Source organism: Colletotrichum acutatum (genome assembly GCF_030867785.1).
Source record: "Colletotrichum acutatum strain CBS 112980 chromosome Unknown BDZ83scaffold_179, whole genome shotgun sequence".
Lineage (NCBI taxonomy): Eukaryota > Fungi > Ascomycota > Sordariomycetes > Glomerellales > Glomerellaceae > Colletotrichum > Colletotrichum acutatum.
Genome location: NW_026849173.1, coordinates 44,745 through 65,393, shown reverse-complemented (window position 1 = coordinate 65,393; position 20,649 = coordinate 44,745). Strand labels below are relative to the sequence as shown.

General features: G+C 53.8%; 7 protein-coding genes across 7 annotated transcripts; 3 read left to right on the top strand and 4 right to left on the bottom strand.

The window, feature by feature from the left end:
• Positions 1 to 1,220: 1,220 nt before the first annotated feature.
• BDZ83DRAFT_641146 (uncharacterized protein) lies at positions 1,221 to 3,081 on the bottom strand. Its single transcript, XM_060509538.1, has 5 exons — positions 2,902 to 3,081; positions 2,278 to 2,824; positions 2,122 to 2,211; positions 1,839 to 2,061; positions 1,221 to 1,779 (listed from the first exon to the last, which is right to left on the bottom strand). Exons 1-5 carry the CDS (start codon positions 2,902 to 2,904, stop codon positions 1,659 to 1,661), a joined length of 984 nt encoding a protein of 327 aa, XP_060358643.1. The 5' UTR covers positions 2,905 to 3,081; the 3' UTR covers positions 1,221 to 1,658.
• A 3,267-nt stretch (positions 3,082 to 6,348) lies between these two features.
• BDZ83DRAFT_136122 (P-loop containing nucleoside triphosphate hydrolase protein) lies at positions 6,349 to 8,564 on the bottom strand. The gene is made up of 3 exons (XM_060501250.1): positions 8,409 to 8,564; positions 8,268 to 8,340; positions 6,349 to 8,192 (listed from the first exon to the last, which is right to left on the bottom strand). Exons 1-3 carry the CDS (start codon positions 8,450 to 8,452, stop codon positions 6,726 to 6,728), a joined length of 1,584 nt encoding a protein of 527 aa, XP_060358642.1. The 5' UTR covers positions 8,453 to 8,564; the 3' UTR covers positions 6,349 to 6,725.
• Positions 8,256 to 9,150, bottom strand: BDZ83DRAFT_136128 (uncharacterized protein). The gene has a single exon (XM_060501251.1). It carries the CDS (start codon positions 9,047 to 9,049, stop codon positions 8,480 to 8,482), a length of 570 nt encoding a protein of 189 aa, XP_060358641.1. The 5' UTR covers positions 9,050 to 9,150; the 3' UTR covers positions 8,256 to 8,479.
• Positions 9,151 to 9,804: 654 nt separating this feature from the next.
• Positions 9,805 to 10,761, top strand: BDZ83DRAFT_757710 (uncharacterized protein; the record flags this gene model as incomplete). Its single annotated transcript, XM_060514931.1, has 1 exon — positions 9,805 to 10,761. One exon carries the CDS (start codon positions 9,805 to 9,807, stop codon positions 10,759 to 10,761), a length of 957 nt encoding a protein of 318 aa, XP_060358640.1.
• Positions 10,762 to 10,937: 176 nt separating this feature from the next.
• Positions 10,938 to 13,457, bottom strand: BDZ83DRAFT_657237 (GatB/GatE catalytic domain-containing protein; the record flags this gene model as incomplete). The annotated part of the gene is made up of 3 exons (XM_060510948.1): positions 10,938 to 12,998; positions 13,133 to 13,200; positions 13,271 to 13,457. The coding sequence occupies 3 exons, from the start codon at positions 13,455 to 13,457 to the stop codon at positions 10,938 to 10,940; spliced, it is 2,316 nt and encodes a 771-aa protein (XP_060358639.1).
• Positions 13,458 to 14,886: 1,429 nt separating this feature from the next.
• Positions 14,887 to 16,673, top strand: BDZ83DRAFT_591801 (uncharacterized protein; the record flags this gene model as incomplete). Its single annotated transcript, XM_060506478.1, has 2 exons — positions 14,887 to 16,027; positions 16,084 to 16,673. 2 exons carry the CDS (start codon positions 14,887 to 14,889, stop codon positions 16,671 to 16,673), a joined length of 1,731 nt encoding a protein of 576 aa, XP_060358638.1.
• Positions 16,674 to 19,864: 3,191 nt separating this feature from the next.
• On the top strand, positions 19,865 to 20,567 carry BDZ83DRAFT_735492 (uncharacterized protein; the record flags this gene model as incomplete). The annotated part of the gene is made up of 3 exons (XM_060512969.1): positions 19,865 to 20,048; positions 20,107 to 20,190; positions 20,251 to 20,567. Exons 1-3 carry the CDS (start codon positions 19,952 to 19,954, stop codon positions 20,565 to 20,567), a joined length of 498 nt encoding a protein of 165 aa, XP_060358637.1. The 5' UTR covers positions 19,865 to 19,951.
• Between the last annotated feature and the right edge of the window lie 82 nt (positions 20,568 to 20,649).

Sequence of the window (20,649 nt, the reverse complement as noted above, 5' to 3'; positions counted from 1 at the left end):
GGAAGGTCTTCCGCAGTTGCTGCAAGTCGGTCGTCGTCCGCAGAACCGGTTGGCGTGGTAGCCCTGGCAGCCGGGGTCATGTCGGATGAGCGTCCTTCGTTTTTTGATGGGCAGAGATCTGCCGCTTTGGTTGAAGAGCCTGAAGGGCGTGACCTCTGATGTGAATGATATGAGCCAAGATATTTCGTTCGTGACTGGGTTGGGCCCAAGGCGGGACGGTCGAGCAAGGACAGGCTTCTGTCCTGTCTGTGCGAAGACCTCATCTTCAACGAGTGTGGCTGGGTCCAGGACGTCCCCGCCAATGCTGTGTAGTTTTGTTGGGCATCGCGGCACAACGTATGTGTGCCACTTGATAGGCGTCTCGACTTGGTGGGCGCCGAGGCATTCCGCCAGCTTTGCCTTACTTGTAAGTAGTCTTTCCTGTATTTGCTTGTTTCGCGGCTTCAGAGAGTAACCTGTGCTGATATGGTAGACGTGGGGAAGGTCCGCTAGCCCCAGGCCAACGGCCTTACAGACGATCTGTCGTACGGCGAACGGTGCGATCTTCCGAGCGGCCGCTAAGCTTTCTTCCGGGACGCGGGCAAAGATGCGGAGGTCCTCCTTCGGCTGCGCCTGCGGCTGATCCTCGGCGGGGAGTGTGGCCTTCGGGCGGGCAGAGCTCTGGCAGCTCTGGCCGCTCCGGGTCGCCGCAGTGGTGTTGCCCCCCATCGGTGCGACGACAGCCGCCCAACTCCGGGCCGCTATTGGGCTTGTCTCGTGATTGATCAGTCTCTTGAGGGTTTGAATGACATAGGCAGTGGCTTCTTTCGCGATCTGCTTTCTAGAACCGTCAAAGCTGGCGACAACGCTGTCGACGGACCGTGCAATGGTCAGAAAGACGTCTTTCCGTGCCTCGTACTGTCTAGCTTCTTCTGCAAGGGCTGTCAAGACGGACCCTGTGGCAGATCCGCTCGGAGCAGATGCGGTAGAGGCTGCGGGCCCCTCGGCCGAGGTAGGGGCGTCGGTGGTGGCATCAAGCTGGCTTCCCGTTAGGCTGGGCCGGGTCGGCTGTGCCTCGGCGTCGCGGCGTCGCTTAGCTCTTGAGGTGGGGTTCGGCTCCGGAGGTGTCCCGGAGCCTGGTTCGGGGTCGGCTTGGTCGGCCGACATCAGTCCGGTGCCCGACGGCGGCTGTGAGGCCATCGCGGATGCGGGCTCCGGCAAGGGGAGGTGAAGAGTTTTCGGCTGTTAGTAATTTGGTGGTAGGCTCACTCATTCACTAACAGCAGATGCCAAGAAAAATTAGGCGAGAGGGAAGTTGAACAGCTTTTTGTAGTCCAAAGGCTGCTGCCACATCATCAGGTTTCAGGATGATCTCAGTAGTGTCTGCATCCGTTCCTAACTCCAAAAGCCGCCCCCGTAAGGTATCTGAGAATTTTCCGGTCAAGACCCATTTCAGACAGGTTTCCGGATTTTCATGTTGGAGCTGCTGGATGTGGTATATCAGGCGAGAGATATTTGAGTCCGCACGGTCCCCCTCGCTGCCTTCGAAGTCTATTCCGTCGACTACGATCACAATAGGGCGTCTTTGCCGCGAAGCAGCATGTCGAAAAATTTCACCCAGCATGCGATGGAATAAGCTGGCTCGGAAGACTTCGGCTGTATATGTTTTGAGCTCGTGCCTAAAGGTGTAATTCATTCGCGTCAGAAGCTCCGGTTGATAAGAATTGTAAAGCAAGAGGTAGGCCAATCCACCGAGAATTGTTGACGTTGTGATGGGTGATCCTGGATCGCTTTGAGGATCTTTGCAAAAGAAATAAGCCGTGATATCATTTCGATATCTAAAATGCTCAAGAACTGACAATGAGAACATGGAATGGCCCAGTCCAGTCTCATCGTTAACGAAGATGAACGGCTTTCCTTTTTCTTCCTGTAGATCACTAGCAAGCCTGCTAGAATTGAAAGAAACTGCCGAGCTCTGGTATCCAAAATGGTAACGAAATATGGTGTCTAGATCGGGATAGATGGAAGAAAGGTTGGAGAGAAACTCGGAGTCGCCGAAAGCCGACAAGTTCAGTACATGACCTGAAGGTAATATGTTAGCTCCAAACTCAAGTTTCTAACGCAACCAAGGTTCATGCGTACTGCCACCGGAGGTGTACCGTTGAGATGGGAGCTCCTCTTCCAATTGCAAGGATTGAATATCAGCTGGCCCGAGAAGGATAGCGCCATTCCCTGTGCGAAAAATGGTTAGCGGGAGTAATCTTTCTTGAATCTGGGATTCATAAGGTATACACATACCAACAATTGTAAAACCTCTGTTTCGAAGTCGGTCAACTTGAATAAGATTTTCACCCAGCACATGGAACACTTTTGAGTTGATTTCCTCGAGAACCTTGAGCATAACTCTGAAGCCATCCTCTAGGTTCCCCGTCAGACCTACATGAATGGCACGTATTCGAGTGCCTAGTTCTGCCTTGGCATCGGATAAACGGTTCGTAATGTTGGCCAGCTCAGTCTCATCTGCATCTTGTGTCTTCAAGGTACCAAAGAAACTCAGAACCGGGTCTTTCCGGCTCTTCTTCTCCAGTATATTTGAAAGCTGTGCCAGCTCCTCCGCGATTGCGTTCAGTATCTCGAGTTGATGGACAACCGCAGGCGTCTGTAGTCTGGGCTCCCCTCTGACGAGACTAGCCGTCCGCGACGTGATTTGGAGTAACGAGGAGATCTCGTCGAGTCTTTTTGGCGCGTTCTTCACTCGCTCTCGGGCTTTTCGAATCTCTTGAATAGTCTTCAGCAGCGCAACAACGAGGCCGACAACGCTCGCGGCGGTTCCTATCGCGTCGGCCTGTTTCCGTTTGTGAGTCTGCTGTAGCGGAGGGAGGTCGCGCCAAGGTCCTTCTTTCGGCGAACGGGTCTACTTACCATATTCCTCGGTATCAATCGGATTTGTTGTGGTTTCTGTCAAGTTTCACCAGATGCCTGAAAAGATTGATCAGGCTGGGACTGAGAGAGTTGGGCCACACTTCGGTTGGACCGTTCTTTGGTTGGGCCGCACCTTGGCGACTAGAGAAGCACTGAGGCAATGCTATGCGCACAAGGCGTATTTCTCGCTCAGCGAATCACAGCTGCAGACTAACAAGTAAGAAAGCCTGGTTGCCCAGCATAACGCGACATCAAGGCAGAACCCCCCATCGCCCTTGGCCCTACACATCTGGATCACGTCCTAGCACCTACCAATTCCATTTATCAAACGAGATTTCAGGCTGGCACACTACCTGCACCATGGAGGAAAATCGGTATTTTCACTACCCATCGCAGGACAGCCATGGGACGGTTACCTTGAATGAGTATAGCCAAGGAAGCGAATGGAGTGAGAACCAGGTCTCCTTCCTCAAGTAGATTTTGGACATAACCCGTGCCTGTTTGTTTAAAGTCTAGGAGGAATAAGTCCGCTCAAGAAGAGAACATGAATCTCTAACTGCAAGGGTTCTCGGTTCGGAAACGGGATGCGCGCCATGGTTATTTAGGGACACGGGGAAGCGGCTTTGGTAATTTCACAACTTGCTCCTTAAATTAATCGGTGACGGAGGTGATTGAATACACTTAATATGAACGATAGCCAGCGAATTGCAGCCTCATTACTTCGGTATTGGGTACTATTCTTCTCTACCATCCTTGGAAGGACCGGCGGCAAACGGCGAGTCCAATGATAGGAAGTTTGCCATAGGCATCAAATCCAAGGAGGTTGAGGACACAAAAAGCGAGGCTAAGCCGTGAATGGAATCGGGATGCATAGCATCGCTTTAGAAATTGCTAGTGCGGGCCGTGCGGATAGATGCATATTTAGATAAGGTATGGATACCTATCAGTAGAAATATTCGGGTGGATAAATACCGCAACGCGTCCCCATGCTGACTTTACTCTCTTCCTATTTTTCTGGCCCGCCAAACTCGTGCCAAAACAGACATCGAGCGCTTCACTCCGCGACAAATACTCATTCTGAAAGACTGATTCAGTCGAGAGCGCGCCAGAGGTAAGTTGCTCGCGCTCCGCAACAGCGCCGAGCCACCATGACCGTGACTGTAACCACCGTGACCAACCTCCCATACCCGGACTTTTTTGTGCCACTTTGACCTTTCAAATGGTTATTTGGCTTTCACAGGGTCCGGAGATTGACGACAACGGCGTGATTATATTTCTACCCGAAATACGTACACGCCCCGCGCTTTCAAAAACTAGATCCCTCGCCTTTCAAGCGCTCCTCGTGAGCTCCGATGCGCCGTGCAGGAAATCTAGGTAGCGGCGCGTACATGCAGTGACTATGCTCTGATCTCAATCTTTTTGCATGCCGTAGTAGCGATATGAGGAACACGGTGCCCAATTTCGGTGATGACGGGGACGTCTTCCTGAAGAGTTTTGGTTCCAAGAACCTCGGACTTGAAGAGGTATCGGACTTGGGATTCCTACCTGGATGTCTAGACTGCAGACTGCAGATCAGTAGCTATAAAAGAACCTCCCGGCCGGCAAACCAGAGAGTCCAGACACCGCGCAATGGATTTTTACCCGCGTCGGGAGGAAATTGGGAGTGTCGAATTGTAGAATCTGGCTGCGGGACCTGGCGCCATTAGCCACATCATCTCTCAAAGGTCATCCAGAAAGACGCCGCTCTCAATCCTCAGATTCAACCCTTGGCCGCGCCCAGAATCTCCAGCATCTACGATGTCGAATAAGCGCAAGAAGTCGACCGCGACCCAAAGACACCTCATCGGTGAATGAAATATACTTACATCTGAATCCTAACGCCGATGGGCCTCTGCCATGGTCGTGGACTTCCATCCTAGCATGATCTTGGCGACACCACACTGGACGATCATCGGCAAAATCCCCAAATTCGCTCTGGCAGCCTCATCACCAACGGCACGAATGAGGCCCTTATATACCAATAGCCCACCCTCCAGACACGTATTCGGCCCAGGCTGGTATCGGCTGATCGCTTTTCCTTGTATGTTCGAGCGAAGGAGCCAATACAGCATAACTTCCTTGGGTGAAATCAAGGACCTGTACACCGTCTATCTTGTTGTATCCTACGAAGAAGTTTACGACTGCCACATGGGATAATTTCCCAAGTCATGGACTTATCAACGCCGCTCCGGTGATAGCCCTAGACCAGCTGTGGCGTCCCCGTCAGACATGTCGACCGGCAGTCTGAATCGCAGTAGTCGCGTCGATCGTGCGTCGCAACGACAACCAGATGAGCCGAAACAGCGAGCTGGTGGCCCAACGAGGACAGACTTTACGCATTACATCAGAGATCACAGAAGAAATAATTATGAGAGAGAATTGTGCCTTGATTGCCACTCCAAATGCTCAGACAACTATCTAACCCACCGGTTCCAGTCCATGACACATTCTGCCCATAGGCAGTATGTGATACACTGAGGACCACACCAGTCCGAGAGCCATCCAGCTCATCCAGCGATTCTCTCCCAAAACAGTTTTTTTTTGCGTTGTTTTCTTGTTGATGTGAGTACCAAAAGAGGCCGCTCGCTCTCCCAACAGCCCAAGTCAAGCCAGCTCATCCCAGAGGCCTGCGCCACCTCGCAAGGCAGACGAGACACTCAAAGAGCCGGGCTAGGTTGAGCTCAAGAGAGCCGAAAAGAAGCGTAATGATACTCGGGTATTTCTGCGGTCGTCCGTCGAGCCTGCCTTCTCGCAAGAAGCAGGGCATAGGCGTAGAATGCGTAACGGATCATGTCGAAACCTCCGTTTTGAGTTCGGGCGCCAAGAAGTAGTATCTTGGCTTTGTCAGTCGACCGACGACAAACGCTCCTCCTCCTACCCCGGACGGAGGGCCTCCAACCAAGTCTTCCCCTGCCAAAGAAAATGCACGATGATGAGAATCGTGCTCCGACAGACGCCGTTGGATGCCAGCCACCCCGTCGCCCTCCGTGTCATATCCCAACATCAGTCGTCTCCGCGATCGATTGATTAATACTCAAAAGACACCGCGGCGCATAAACCAGAGATGAGTTACCGAACCGCCCTCATCCCATAGTGTTGCCGCCCTCGACCGCGAGGGCCAACTCCCCTTTTGTCCACCAGAAATCAAATGTGGCCCGCCATCCATGCGAACGCCGTTCCGGGCTGATACCGTTTCAGCCGCTTGTTTCCCCCCAAACGCCGTCGTTAAAGAAGCACATGACATGATAAGATGGGAGCGGGTTATTTCCATGCCAGGGGTGTGGTGGCTCGTCTGATGCTAGACGTCACGCCCCGTGGTTGATGTTATTTTTCCGATGGCTCAGCCTGTCGTCTTGTTCGTTCTGTCGTCTCCAGACAGCATGCATTTCCAGTCCGGGTAGAAAGTGCCCGTCGTCAGAAGGCCGAAGGAAAAAGAAAAGAAGCCAAACAAAAGACCAGTAAGATCCGTTGGGGTATGGTACAGGCCAAAAGTTTGCGAATATGTGACGAAGGTTTTGTTGCTTAGCGACGAGTCGTATAGGTCTGATCGAGTTGTTTTTCGTGTTTCGTGATCGTGAGTGGTGAGGGGACCTAAAAGCTCATGATGCTCATGATGAGCATGGATGAGATGCCCGACCCAGTCTAATCGTGCCGTGTCGCCTCCAAAATCAGGAGAGAAGAAAAGGAAGAGGAACTATGTACAATCCAAACAAAACGCAGTCGCGTGTTCCGTCGCGACTGCATACGCCACAACGCCTTTCTAAAGAGATGAGATGGGTGGAACCCTAGGACGTTTGTCCTTGGGGTTGGGGGTGACCCTGGCCTTGGCCTTGACCACGTCCCCGGCCGCCATAGCCGCCACGGTTCTGACCACGGTAGCCACCACGGCCACGGCCACGGCCTCTACCGCCGCCCTGGTATCCATTCTGCTGGCCTTGCTGAGGCTGCTGAGTCTGCCAGTTGCCCGGTGCGGGGCCACCCTGCAGAGGCAATTGCTGGCCCTGGATTTGACCAGGCTGCTGCTGTTGCTGCTGCTGCAGCTGGCCCTGGCTAGGCTGGCCGGTGCGGAAGTTGGAAATGGGTCTCGGGATGGACTCGGGGTTCTCGTAGACATAGAGGGACTTGTCGATGCTAGCAGGAATGGGCTGGATCTCGGTTCCAAGGTCTTTCTCAATGTTGTAGAGGTTGAATCTGTCATCCCAGTTGATGAGGTTGATAGCCAGGCCCAAGTGGCCATAACGACCAGAGCGACCAATGCGATGCAGATAGGTCTCGGCGTTTTTGGGGAAATCGAAGTTGATGACGACATTCACAGCCTGAATATCGATACCACGGGTGAGAAGATCGGAGCAGACGAGGTTACGGCACACGCCGTTGCGGAAGTCGTGGAAGACGCGGTTTCTTGCTTGTTGAGCCATCTTGGCGTGACTGTAGAAGCATGAGTAGCCCAGCTCGGTAATCTTCTTGGCCAGCAACTCGACACGGTTGGTGGAGTTGCAGAAGATGATGGACTGGTTGATTTGAAGCTTGGAGAAGAGGGTGTTGAGGCAGTGGACCTTCTGCTTCTCCTCGACAAAGGCGTAGTACTGAGTAATACCACGCAGGGTGAGCTCGTCCATGAGGTTAATCTCGTACGGGCTGACCATGTTCTTGTCGGAGAAGTCCTTGACAGAGAGGGGGAAGGTGGCGGAGAAGAGCATGACCTGGCGGTCCTTGGGGTGGAACTGGAGGAGCTGCTCAATGACGGGGGTGAATTCGATGGAGAGAAGCTTGTCGGCCTCGTCCATGATAAACATGGGGCACTCGCTAAGGTCGGCGACGTTCTTGCCCGCGAGATCGAGGATTCTACCGGGGGTACCGACCACGATATGGACGGGGTCCTGGAGGCGGATGATATCGTCTCGAAGACCAGTACCTCCGGTGGTGACCATGACGTTGATTCCGAGGTGCTTGCCGAGAGTTTTGCAGACTTGTGATGTTTGCATGGCGAGTTCGCGAGTGGGGACGAGGATGAGGGCTTGGATCTTGGAAACCTTGGGGTTGATCTTTTCGAGGGCGGGAATAACGAAAGCGGCAGTCTTTCCAGTACCGTTCTTGGCACGGGCGAGGATATCGCGACCAGTCAGGGCTACGGGGATGGCTTCTTCTTGGATGGGCGACGGCTTCTCAAAACCAGCCTCGAAGATGCCCATCAACAAGTCTCTCTTCAATTGGAAGTTTTCAAATTCCAGACCCTTGGTGTTTGTGACATCCTGGGAGCAAGCTTGTGAGTAGGTAGGCTCCTAGGAAGTGATGAGGGAAGGGGTGTTGGTCTTGCCCGTACATACCTCAGTCTGCTGTCTGTTGTCCCTAGCAGGCAGGTTCAAGCTCTTCTTCCAGTCATCTGATGCGGCGCCATCGCTGCGAAAGTCAGTCCAACATGCCTTCGACCATGGGTTCCTGGAAGGTTGGTGGGGAGGGGGACAAACCTCAAGTTTGTTGCCTTGAGCTTGTCTGCGAGTGCTTCCGCCATTTGAGTGTGTATTTATGGAATATGTGCCTAAAGGCAAGGGAAGAGGGTGCGATGCGGTCGTTGAGGGTTGTTGCGCGAAAGGGCTTTGCTTTCCCCACTTCGCGATGTGAGTCGAGGGGCGAGTCGTGCTCGGTAGGTATTAGAAAGCAGACAGGTAATGTGGGAATCGACGACAGCAAAAAAGAGCGATCGTCGTTGAGGAATATTCGATATTCGCGGAATCGTCACTTGTCGCGTGGGGCTTCGTCGTGGGTTCCGTGGCCGGAGGGAAGCTGGTTGGAAGTGTGGATGGATGACCGAGACTCGGGCAGAGTTTCGGTGCAGGAAAGTCGAGGGATGTGGTTGGTGGTTCGTGGTTGTGGTGCGTTGTTCGTGGGTTGCGCGATTGCGAAATGTTTGTGTCGTCTGTGGATGACTCGGGCTACTGAAACAGCGTAAAATGTGTTTCGTCCACGAGGTGCAGCGCGAAGAGGATTGTATGGGATGGTTGGGTTTGCGTGGTTGAGAGGAGTGTGGTTGTGTGTGGTTGTGTGGAGGAAGAGTCGTCTGGGACCTGGAAGCAAGTTTGTGGTGGTGAATCCCCCGGTCCCAGTACATTCGGTGCGCATCAGCTGTGTCGTCGGGGCGGGACCCCTTGCCTTCCTGGTCTAGCGTTGCAGGTGGGGACACGTGACCTCTCTTGCCGAAGGAAGTACTCCCTTACATCAGTTAGGTAAGTATCTTATGTAGCAGGTAGGAGCCTCGCGGGAGCTCTTGCTGATTTTGAAGAGTGATTCTATCAAGTTCCGTTTTGGTGCAAACATGCAGAATAAGCTTAAAATGCTCAATGTCTCTCACCACAATGATCAAAGTGCTGAAAGTGTCAGGGTAGGTCTTGGATCATGGGTGGTGACATTGACCCGACCCAGCTCACCGAGAGCTTCTCCCGCCATGCCATTCGTCCCTTACCGAGCTCACCCCGGCTAGCCCTCCATCAGCCGATTGGCCTGATCCCTCTCTTTCACTCTTTCACAGTACGTACTTCTCCGTCCCCGCTCCACTCGTTTCCTGCAGCGGAGCTATCGGATCGGCTTGGGGAGGAGCACTGGCAGACTGCAGTAACTGCCCTGGGAGGAAGACCACCTGGGAGTCTGAGCGCTGAGCACTGAGCACGAATGCGTCAATTGGATGAGCCGTTGGTGCAAGTCGAACCACCGGCGTCCAAACTCTCTCAATCCCCAGGCCACTTACATCGCCGAGCTCCCTCTATACAAACCCCGACGACGACACCTCAAACGATGCTCGTCCTCGATCCTTCCCCTCAACCTCCTTGAGATCCGCGTCCGAGATAAACTACATCTTCAACCGCAGCCATGGTCCTCAAGACGTCCTCGGCATTCGCCATCTGTTCCAGCAACAACGTCCTGAACCTTTTCGCCGTCCCCGCACACCACACATCCATAACGTCACCACCCTCACGACGACCATCCCGCGAACACCCCGCCTCACACAGCACACGACCCTCAACCCCACGATCCTACGCAACAGTAAACCACAAACCCCCTCACAATGGATCGTCAAAAGGCAACAACGGCGGCACCGGCAGCCCATGGCCAACCTGCAAGAACCCCACCCCCTACGATATCTTCGCAATAGACAAGGCAGCACCCTACACAAAAGCTCGCTTCGCGGAGCTCGTAAAACAATACCACCCAGACAAACACCACGCCACAGCCCTCGATTCCTTGCCCGCAGCAACCCGCCTAGAACGCTACCGCCTCATCGTCCTTGCAAACGAAATCCTCAGCTCCCCGGACAAACGCCGCGCCTACGACGCCTGGGGCTTCGGCTGGCACATCCCCGGCAAGACAGGAGCGGCGCCAGAAGACATCAACGAAGTTTACCGCCGCGCCGATAAAGCATGGCGCCACGGCTACGCGCGGAATGGCGGTGACTCCCCTGCCATGAACGCGACCTGGGAAGATTGGGAGCGGTGGCACGAACGGCAGGCCAACGGCGGGAATGAGAGGCAGAAGCCAATGTACATGTCCAACGCCAGCTTTGCGGCGCTGGTCCTCGCGGCGTTGGCGGTGGGCACAGTGGCGCAAACGACAAGGATGGATAATAGCACGGCGACGTTCCTCGAGAAGAAGAACGCGCACGAGGCCAACATCAGCGAGGCGCTTAGACGGCAGGGCCAGGCTGTGGCTGGCAAGGGGCGGGAGGAGCGCATCGAGCGATTTGTGAGGGAGAGGGAGAATATCAATTTTGGTTTCATGCCGAGTAAATTAGACGTTCGGCCGGCGGCGTCAACGAGTAGTCCAAAGTAAAGGTTTCTTGGGACTACGGAAAAGGGAGGCTGGAAATACCCTGCTATCCTACACTCGTATTATCGAGTTCTTATGATGTTATGATACATTGTACAATATAGCGTGCCTAGATGCACGTACGCGGGGTCAAATATTCCCCTCCGGCAGGTAGAGAAGAGACTCAAAAGAGAAAGAAATCAGTCCTGATGCGCGTCCGTCCGCTCCTTGATGAGCTGACGCATTACTTTTTCAGCGCCCGAGGGGTCGATCCGCTCCGTCTCGCCGATGCGCATCATCTTGCCGACGAGGTACATGAGCTTACCCTGAGGGTACTTCTTCTTCTTGTCCATGAACTCCCTCAAGACCTTGTCCTCTCCTTCGACAACCTCCTCTGCCAGCTGCCGATACTCTGCTTCCGTCATCTCTTTGAACCACAACTCGTGTGTCTTAATGGCGTCCGTGACCGAGTCGAATTCGTCGAGGTTGCTAAGGTACTGAGCCACCAGGAGCTCCTTAGCGACCTTGCCTGTAATATCCCGCTTCTGGAGATGGAAGAGGATCCCGGCCAGTGCGGAATGCGGTACAGCTTCGCAGGAGCCATCTGGAGAGATCGCCAAGGTTCGCTGAGCGGCATCCGGGTCGGCCTTATCCGTCGTCAGTCGACCCAACTCATGGAGGATCCAGTTGCCGGCGAGGGAAGCGTAATCGTGCAGGTTGGTCTCCAGGCCCGCGCTCTCCAGTTGACCTCGGAGCTCGTCGACGACCTTGTAAAAGAACTCGAGCCTGCCGCCATCGTCGAGTGACATGAGGGAGACAGCGTCCTTGGCCGTCAAGCCGTATTTTTCAATCAGCTCCGTCAGCTCAATGTCAGGTAGCTCCTTGACGGAGGCCCTGATATGGTCCACGAGATCTTGACCGATCACTAGAGGCCCCAGATCAGGGTCCGGCATGTAGCGGTAGTCCACCTCGCCTTCTTTGCCTCGCAGACGGCGGGTATGCTTGGAGCCCAGAGTCCAACCTCTCGTCTCGCTCGCAATCGTCTCGCCCGCATCGAGCGCCTTGATCTGCCGGTCGCGCTCAGCGATGATGGCGTCCTCAACAGCCTTAATCGTGCTCAGGTTCTTGATTTCCGTCCGCGTACCGAGCGGGGTATTCGGATCACCTGTCCTCCGCACCGAGACGTTCACATCAGCACGCAGACCACCCGTCTCCATCCCGGACACGCAGGCATCTACGGCATTCAGCAGCATCTGGATCTTGCGGACGAAGACGGCGGCGGTGCGCGGGTAGTGGAGCTCCGGCTTCGTGATAATCTCAATCAGAGGCATGCCTACGCGGTTGAAATCAAGCCAGGAGACATCGTTGGGCTGCGCCAGCGTCTTGGCGGTGTCCTGCTCCATCTGGATCTGCTGGATGCCGATTGTGACACTCTCCCCGTCTTCTGCGGCGATGCCGTCCCTGGCAGTGAGCTCGATCTCGCCGTTGCGAGCAAAGGGCTCGTAGTACTGCGTGATCTGATAACCCGACGGCTGGTCCCACCAAAAGTAATGTTTCCTGTCGAACCGGCTGACGGGCTGAATGTCGCAGTTGAGAGCACACGCCGCGCGCAACGCCGGTATGAGAGTCTCCTCCTGGAATCTCGGTTGAGAGCCCGGCATGGCGACATCAAACAGCGCTACGTGGGAGTTTGGGTCATCATTGAAGGATGTCGCAGCGGGCGAGAAGAGTTTCCGTGCCGTGTTGAGCTGAGCATGGATCTCAATGCCGACGGTCAACTCCCAGCCCTCGACTGTCTGAGTGCTTCCCTTTGGCTTTTGGCCTCTCGTCTCCTTTTTGAGCTGCTTCTTCTCTTCCTTGAGCTTCTTCCTCAAGGGTACCGGCGGCGGTTCTTGCGATGCTGCCGCCGCAGTCTGCGCTGTAGCGTATGTTGCCCTCGATTCTCCAAACTGAGGAGCCGATGGCTGGGCTAGGGCGGAACGGGCCGGCAGGCGGATGTATGGTCGTCGGGTCGAGGACAAACAGCCTTGGCGGGAGAGCTGACCGTTGAAGAGGTAGCGGGCCAGCTCGCGGGTCGGTATGCGCGCCATTTCGGGGAGGGAACTCTTTGCTCGAGGTATAATCGGTGGTAGTGACAGTCTTTTACGGGCTGGATCGGGGGCTGCGAGCTTTGCGCTCTCTTTGAATTGGTCGGTCGATGATTCGAAGCGATTGGAATCGTAAAGGCCGGTTTGCTTGGCTTGTATGTTGTACACTCTCTTCTACGAAGGACTCGTGTCAGTCGACCAGTGGCTACGAAGCTTCCCTAGGTGGACGTGATTGGAGGGGGAGGGTCGGGCGAACAGGAGGTTCAAGGTGGTTGAAATTCGCCACTATGCGACCATTACAGCTTTACGTTTGGATATCTGGTAGCTTGGTTGGTGGTTGGGTTGTAGGTGTCTTCCAGATTGATCTTTGGGATAGCTTGCGATAGCTTCATGGGAACCTGGAAGCTCCCGTCGCATCAAAAATGCATGCTCCCAGAGATACGTACCCATTTTCTCGGGCCGCAGGGGCTTCCGGGCCTCTTCGGATCCGTCCCGCAACGGAAGTGCCAGGTTCTCAGGCTCGGGTGCTGACATAATGGTACATGCATTGCATCCCCTAAGGCAAGGCAAGAATGGCGCACATGCGCTGGAAATCAGTGGAGTGAGTGCCACGCAGGCAAGCAATGCCGCCATGCCGCCATGCAGCTAACGTTTGCCCGTCCGTTGTGGGAACGTCCCACGGCACTGGAATGGAACGTTTGGGTCGCCGTTTGCGCTTCCATTTTCGAGTCTCCTGTCTACCTTGGTACTTCAATATTACCAGGGTATTTTCTACATTACAAGTTGCTCATTCCAACTCCAAGTTATCCTGCCTTTGACACATTTCGATTTGATCGCATCTCAACTGCAACAAGGTTCAGTCAATACGAAGTACCACGACTCCAAGCCCACCAGCCGAATGCCACCACATGCCACCACCACATCCATCTTTCAGCTCAGCCCAACGCCGGTGCCCGTCCGTCACACACACACCTTTCAAAAGTTGGAGCTCGCTGGTCCAGTCTTCCTGGTCATCTGAAACAAATCCGTCAACGGCTGACACACTCTTCACCCGATCACACGGCGCTGCTCTTCCACGTTTTCTTACGTTCCCTTTCCTTGCCTCCCTTTCCTTTACCCCCTATCGACAGTCTCGCCAACGATGAAGTTCCCATCCCACCATTTGCTCTCCCTCCCTGCCATGCTCGTTGGGAAATGATCGTTCAGATGCCCCTCGCCACGCCACACACACAAACTCGATGCCCGCTACCCTCACCGCGATGCTACCGCAGCCTCTGCCGCTGTCATCCTGAAGCCGTTCCCCAGAATCTGAACTGGACATCCCGGGAGTTCCCCAGCCCGATCCCGTCCCTCCCAAACCTCCGAGCAAGCGTTTGAGGGCACACCCATCCTCCAACTCTCCCTTATTTTCGTCTATTGCTGGAGCCCGACACTTTCGTGTGCACTTCCCGTTTTCACTACCAACCAATACGACCTTCTAGTAATGTGTATTAAGCTACCGCAGCCTCGTGTGCGACTCGCAGTAGCCCTAGATCTACTAATCTGAGACATCCTTCGCCATACAACGGGCCACATTCCAGCTCGTGTCAGTTCGAATATCCGTACAGTCACAGTATTATACCTGCCCGAGCATTCAAGCTACTCAACCGCGAGGGAGACCCCAACTTCGGTTCGGCGTCCCGTTAAGTTTATCTCAAGGGAGAGACTTGCCCAACTCCTGATCCCGACGTCCATCACTTGATCCAGGCTTTACCGTCAAAACACCACAATGTCCACGGCTTATCACCCTCCTTCAGTGGCCGACGTCCCTGTCACCACTATGGACGACTGCCACTCCACAGATCAAGGGTGGCTAGCCCCGGACCCGGCCGACGAACTCATGCGCGTCGTCGACGCCGTCCCGGCGCCGGCCCCCTCGTCGCCGTTTGCGCAGGCCACCAGCGATAAGACTGTTGCGCCTAGAGACCATCCAGACCATCACATGTCGGCCGACGACACGTCAACGCCAGTTGGACTCCCGCGATCGCGCCCCAGGAGCGCAACTGTCCGGAGGCACTCGTCCATGCCCGCCCCCAACCCAGACTCGCCGACGCGACGTCGCATCTTTGGCATAGAGCTCGCGCGGTCTGTCTCAGAGCAACTCATCACTACCGCGGACCAAGAATCTTCTTCAGATGAGACGGTGGTCCCTGTCGAGAAAGAACAGGACGAGGAGGCACCAGTCCGTCCAGCATCACCTACAGAGTCTACCCTCACCAGCTTCACAGCTCTCACTGAGAGAACTCACGGCTCCAGCAGCTCCAGCGGCAGCGGCTCAACCATCACCCAAGCATCGTGGCCCAGGCGCAGAGGAAGTGAAAAGTCGCGAGCCCACGACAAGTCATTCCTTAAGCGCCGTCGTCAAAGCCGCTCACCCAAGACCCAACAGCAGCTTTCCTCATCCAACGTCTTGAGCTACCTGGAACCAGACTCACCCAACATAACTCCGGAAGCCATCCAGCGCTCTGTCGAGCAGTCATCTTACTGGAGGATGCCCGACCCCGCCGCTGCAAGCTACCAGTCGCCCTCGACGCGGAGCACAACCTCGACAGCCTCAAGCAGCTTCCAAAGCGATGTCTTCTCCGAAACGGGCGCCGGCGACCACGAGACCGACAGGAGCAGCAGCCCGGACCACAGCATCTACGGCGACTCCCCATCCATGCCCGGCAAGTTCGAGGTTCCCATGCCTCCCGGACATGGGCACGGCCAACGGCAGCGCGACTACCGCCACTACGGCACCCCTGAGATGCCGCGCGGGACCGCAAACCTGCCTCACCTCCCGCCCAACGCCCTCCAGCCCCGTCTCCCCGGCACGCACCACGGCCACCCGAAGCACCTACCCAGGGCAGAGAAACTCCCGCTCACGGGATACGAGCTGATCGCCTCCAAGCTGTGCGCCGGCGACGACACGGAACGGTCGAGCATTAAGCCCATCTACCGGCGCTTCGAGGCCCTCAACCACCGCCTGCTGCTTCACCTGCAGGACGAGCTCGCCGAGCTGGAGGAGCAGCTTCACCGCCTCGACACGGCTGACACGCAAACGCGGCGGATGCAGAATTGTTTTCTGCCAGCGTCGAGGAGGCAGGACTCCCTCACCGCGGGTGAGCTACAGTGGCACAAGACGGATATCCTAGGCAAAGTCGGCTATAAACTCAGTCAATATAGTAAGCTTCCTCGTTTGCATTTCACCTCATATCTCCCTGCCTCTAACACGCCGCAGACCACGTCCTCTCATCCTTCAGAGAAACACAGCACCTCCCCAACCCAGACCCCCAAGACGTAGACTTCTACCGCGCCTACCTTGCAAACCACAACCCCATAGTCGAAATCGAAACACGCTTCCTTGATCCCGCAGACGACCTCGTCTCCCTCGCCCGCCCAACTTCGTCATCTTCCTCCGCCTCAAACTCCAGCTTCTCAAGCGACGACCTCCGCACCCCTCAACCGCGCCACGCAAAAATGCCCTCCCTGTCCTCCCTGCTGACTCCAGAAAGCCCAAGCACAGACAGGGCGGAGCGTATTCGCCGCCTGCTCATCTCGGCTCTAACAGGATATCTTCCCACCCTCGCCATCGCTTTCGCTGCAGCGTTTTTGCTGCCGATTCTCGCGTTTGCTGTGATCCCGGGGTTCGTGGGGCGTATGGCTGTCGTGTTGTTGGTTGCTGTTGGCGTTGCTGCTGGCGTGGCGCAGGCGGGGTTGTTTAGTAGTCTGGGAGCGGATCGTCCTGCGAGGGTGGCTGCTACGGAGGGGGTGTTGGCATCGGGGGTTTATATTGGGGTTATGGCTGTTGTTGCTGGGATCTTTGGGTGAGAATTTGAGGGTAGGAAAGAGTGTGATATGTGGTTTAATGATTTGATGGGTTTGATGGATTTGTGGTAGATGATGATTAAACGATGAATGATACCCCTCTTCACTTGATATCTCTACTTCCAGACCTTCCTCGTTCATTTGTATTCTGAGTGACCTGACTGCGACACCTTGTGTGACTCAATTCATCACACGACTTATGGTTCATGTATATCTACATCGCCAGTTGGACATTTCTTCGTGCTGCCGAAGTACTGATATGTCCCAAGTTGCTCGCGTTACCTTCGTCCTTCCCCTTTAAGAAACCATTTTCAATTTCCACTTGCAATAATTTCACTGCGAGATCGCAAATCACCAAGAAAGGCGTTCCAACTTCATCTAGCATCAGCCTGTATACCTTCCATCACTCTCTCATTCAAGTTTTGTGAACGCCTCACTAGATCTCACGAACTCCCTTCGCTTTCCTCGTCTCCGAAGACGTCGTCGTAGGCGTACGGTCGCCCTGCTTTCCTCATGCTCTTGACATTGCTCATATACGTGTCATTTAGAGTCGGCGCGTAGCACTGAGTGTCATAGCCAAGGACGCAATCGACATAGAGGGCCCTCACTCGACGACAAATTGTTAAATACCTATGCGGGAAACTCGCGGAAGCATAATTATTCCGTCTCGTGTTCATCCTCCGTCAGGCTTAAGAGTTTTAAGTGCTTCACTTGTAGAAGAGTATGGTGTTGATTTAGGCGTATCTAGATTTGATGTTTAATCGATTCAAATGTTCTGACCATCCATTCGCCATTCTGCTCAGCCTTTATGCCAGGACAAACCAGAACAGTGAGAGTTTGAAGACAGATTTCACGATTATACGTATAAGCCCCAATAGCCAGAAGCTCTACTGTAACGAAGGAGTTCCTCAGCCTCATTGTTTCAGCCTTGCTTACCATCTTGTCAACCACAATAATGATCAAGCGACACACCGTTCTGCTAATGGCTACTTTCACTTTCTCACACATTGCCACTCTGTTGATTTCCAATTTGAGAAAGTCCCACTGCATTCATACCATAAACATTAGAAGATACCATCCAATGCTTGCTACTTGTGATTCAGCATTCGACTCCACGGTGGTATCAAAACAAACAGTACATCAAAGAGTTGGCTTCCATGATCTGAGAATCGAAATGCACCCTATCATCAATCTATAACATCAGTGCTGACTTGCCACGCTTCAGAGAATGAGATCACAGCACATTTTTGTTTCTTTCCAGATGCCACTGTACTCTTCTGGAGTGCCTTGCGCTGAAGTTGAGTTGTCGGCGCTGAAGGGGACCTTTTTGGCCCGTACAATGGTTCCCATTCCGCTTAGCTAGTAGCTACACTTATGCAAATTCTATCACGTCTACAGAAACCATCATCGGCCTGGCAACGGTTTCTTGAAAGCATTGCACGCTACCACAAAGACTTTCCTCAAGATTTACTTAACAGTACTCGCCTTATACCTGAACAGAATTCGCCCCCAGTCTTTTCTTCTCCATCACATTTCTGCTTTTCTCTGAAAGACATGCATTTGCATAACTCTCATTAGTCCCATGTGCTCTAAGTCGTCTGATTCCATGGCTCTTTCTCATGTGAATCATATTTGAACGAGCATCCGATGAAGAATTCCGTCCAAACGAGTGTCTATCTGAAATTCGTGCAAACACCAGGTCATTCAACAGAGGGGAACAATCATCAGACGAGCTCTTTTCTCCATGCTGACTGACAGCTAAAAGATAGGTTTAGGCTGCTTGACCTGCCTATCCTTTTCTTCGCCTTTTGCCTCCATGGGAATGGACTGAGGAAGTCATTCTGGAAAATTCGTCACTGAATGATCTCACATCCCCAAAAACCCATCTATCGTTTTCTGCTCTCGCCTTTTTCGTCTGCTCTGATCATTTACCTCTGCTTTCGTCTCTTATTTCTTTATCACCCAAGTCCCAGCTCCAGCTCTTTTTATGAGCTGAGCTGCCCTGTCCATTCCTAAACTCAATCATATTATATATATTATCTGGAGATGTGCGATCAGTTCTCGCCTTTTGAAGTCCATCTCTACTCCCCTTGGGCCTTACTCCTTGCGCCTTTTGTAAGCTGCTGTGCCCATCTCAAAAAGGCGAGACCAAGTCCACCTTATATATATCAAGTTGCCATTACGTGAATTAAGGCATCTGCTCTCAGTGTGAGCTATCATGCCAACCTCCTGGTCCGCCCAACCAAGCTATTCTCCTGGGAAGTTTCCATCACCATGGAGCCCAAGCAACCTGCTCTCGCCCTTTATGAAGAACTTCACTTCGGCCTACTTTCTCTCACTATATGTGTGACTTGCCTTGTCTTCATCTTGCCTTACTCAAGCAAGCTGTCTACACTCAAAGTATGATGGCCATGTAGCCCACATCGTCTGGTCTCTCGCCCTTTGAAGCTGGCTCTTACAAGACAGCTCTCGCCTTGATTGTGGCCAACTTTGTCAGCCTCTTGAACAAGCTACACATATCACTAACTTCAAAGACATGTGGTCAGGTCTTCTGCTTTCGCCCTTTGAGATTGCATGTACACCTGGCTCTCGCCTTAATTGTAAACTACCTTATGACTGTGACCTCCGTTTCAAGAAGCTACCTCATTCTTATCACCAAGTTCATGTGTATGTGTTCCAGGTCGTCTGCTCTCACCTTTTGGGGTTTCCACCCGCTGGCTCTCGCCTCTTTTGTGAACTTCTGTATCCCCTAGCTCTCGCCTGATCTGTGATCTACCCGCCGCCACTCTCACCCAAACCCGCTCTTCTCATAATAAATCAGTGATTCAAACCATTTATCGACCAATGAGAAAATTCCGAAGCACCGTTTTTCTCTTTTTAATCCTCGTCCATAGCTCCCGCCTCCAAAATAAGATGTTCAACCCGCATAACCACCCCAATCGGCCAATCACCAGTTCATCCAGGGGCACGTACGTACCTCTAACTATCGCGAACTTCTTCCTTAATAGCCTCATAGTTCACACGGCCTAAGGTATCGAAAAGGGTGGTTCAACCACCCACCCAGCCCTGAGTGATCTCGTCGCCTTTGCCCTCCTGTTGCCCTTTACAAAAAGATCTTCTCTCTCCCCTCCCTCTCCCAAACTTTCCTTCCCTCTCACCCACTCTTCAACTTCGCAAACACGTCACACACTTTTGCCCACAAACAACCGCACTTTTGCACCTTGTATCCCATACATTCTATTCATACCACCAAACCCCTCCACACCACAACAGCATTCAAAATGCGCGCCTCATCCATCGCCAAGGGTTACACCTTCTACCTGGGCACTGGCCCTACGATGACCGCCGATCCTATGGTTCAGCATGATGGCGCTACTGGTAAGCTTCCTTTCTCGAGCATTCGCGAAGCGCGGCGTGAAGGCTCACACACATCCAGAGACTGGCTCCTACGAGCTTACGACCTTCCTTCATGATCCTGGCATGGGTCATCCTACCGAGATCGCTTCTCCGGCTGTCACTGGTAAGTTTCAGTCTCATTTCTCCTTCGGAAGCGCAATTTTCTAACGCGTTGATTCCCCAGTCCTCACTTCTGAAGTGTGCACCCTTGTGACCACCCAGATGTGCTCTGCCATTGAGGTTACTCAGAGCCTCAGCGTCTCTCAGCCCATGATCACCGAGACCGCTGGCACCACCTCCTCCATCTTGGAGTCTGCTTCGAGCTCTTCCGCTCAGAAGACCAGCACCTCCTCCGAAATCCAGGAGACTTCCAGCACTGTCAGCATGACTGGCTCCACCACTGAGCCCGTCGCGACCCCGACTGCCTCTTCCGAGGCTTCCAAGACCGAGGTCATCATCGTCTGCGCCATTGCTGGCGCCATCCTGATGTACTTCCTTTAAGGGAGTCAAGTCTAGCTATGCACTCGTTGGCAGTTCCTCACTTGGAATGGCCTGGATGAGACACATGGATTAGGGAATTGGT

Bases quoted from the DNA above. Each gene is read 5' to 3' on its own strand.
- BDZ83DRAFT_641146 (XM_060509538.1), bottom strand. The intron at 2,212-2,277 runs GTATGTGTATAC...TTTTTCGCACAG, and splicing joins CAGAGGTTTTACAATTGTTG to GGAATGGCGCTATCCTTCTC. The intron at 1,780-1,838 runs GTCAGTTCTTGA...TCTTTTGCAAAG, and splicing joins GGCCATTCCATGTTCTCATT to ATCCTCAAAGCGATCCAGGA.
- BDZ83DRAFT_136122 (XM_060501250.1), bottom strand. From the start codon at position 8,452: ATGGCGGAAGCACTCGCAGACAAGCTCAAGGCAACAAACTTGAG. The intron at 8,341-8,408 runs GTTTGTCCCCCT...TGACTTTCGCAG, and splicing joins CTCAAGGCAACAAACTTGAG to CGATGGCGCCGCATCAGATG. The intron at 8,193-8,267 runs GTATGTACGGGC...GCTTGCTCCCAG, and splicing joins ACAACAGACAGCAGACTGAG to GATGTCACAAACACCAAGGG.
- BDZ83DRAFT_136128 (XM_060501251.1), bottom strand. From the start codon at position 9,049: ATGTACTGGGACCGGGGGATTCACCACCACAAACTTGCTTCCAGGTCC.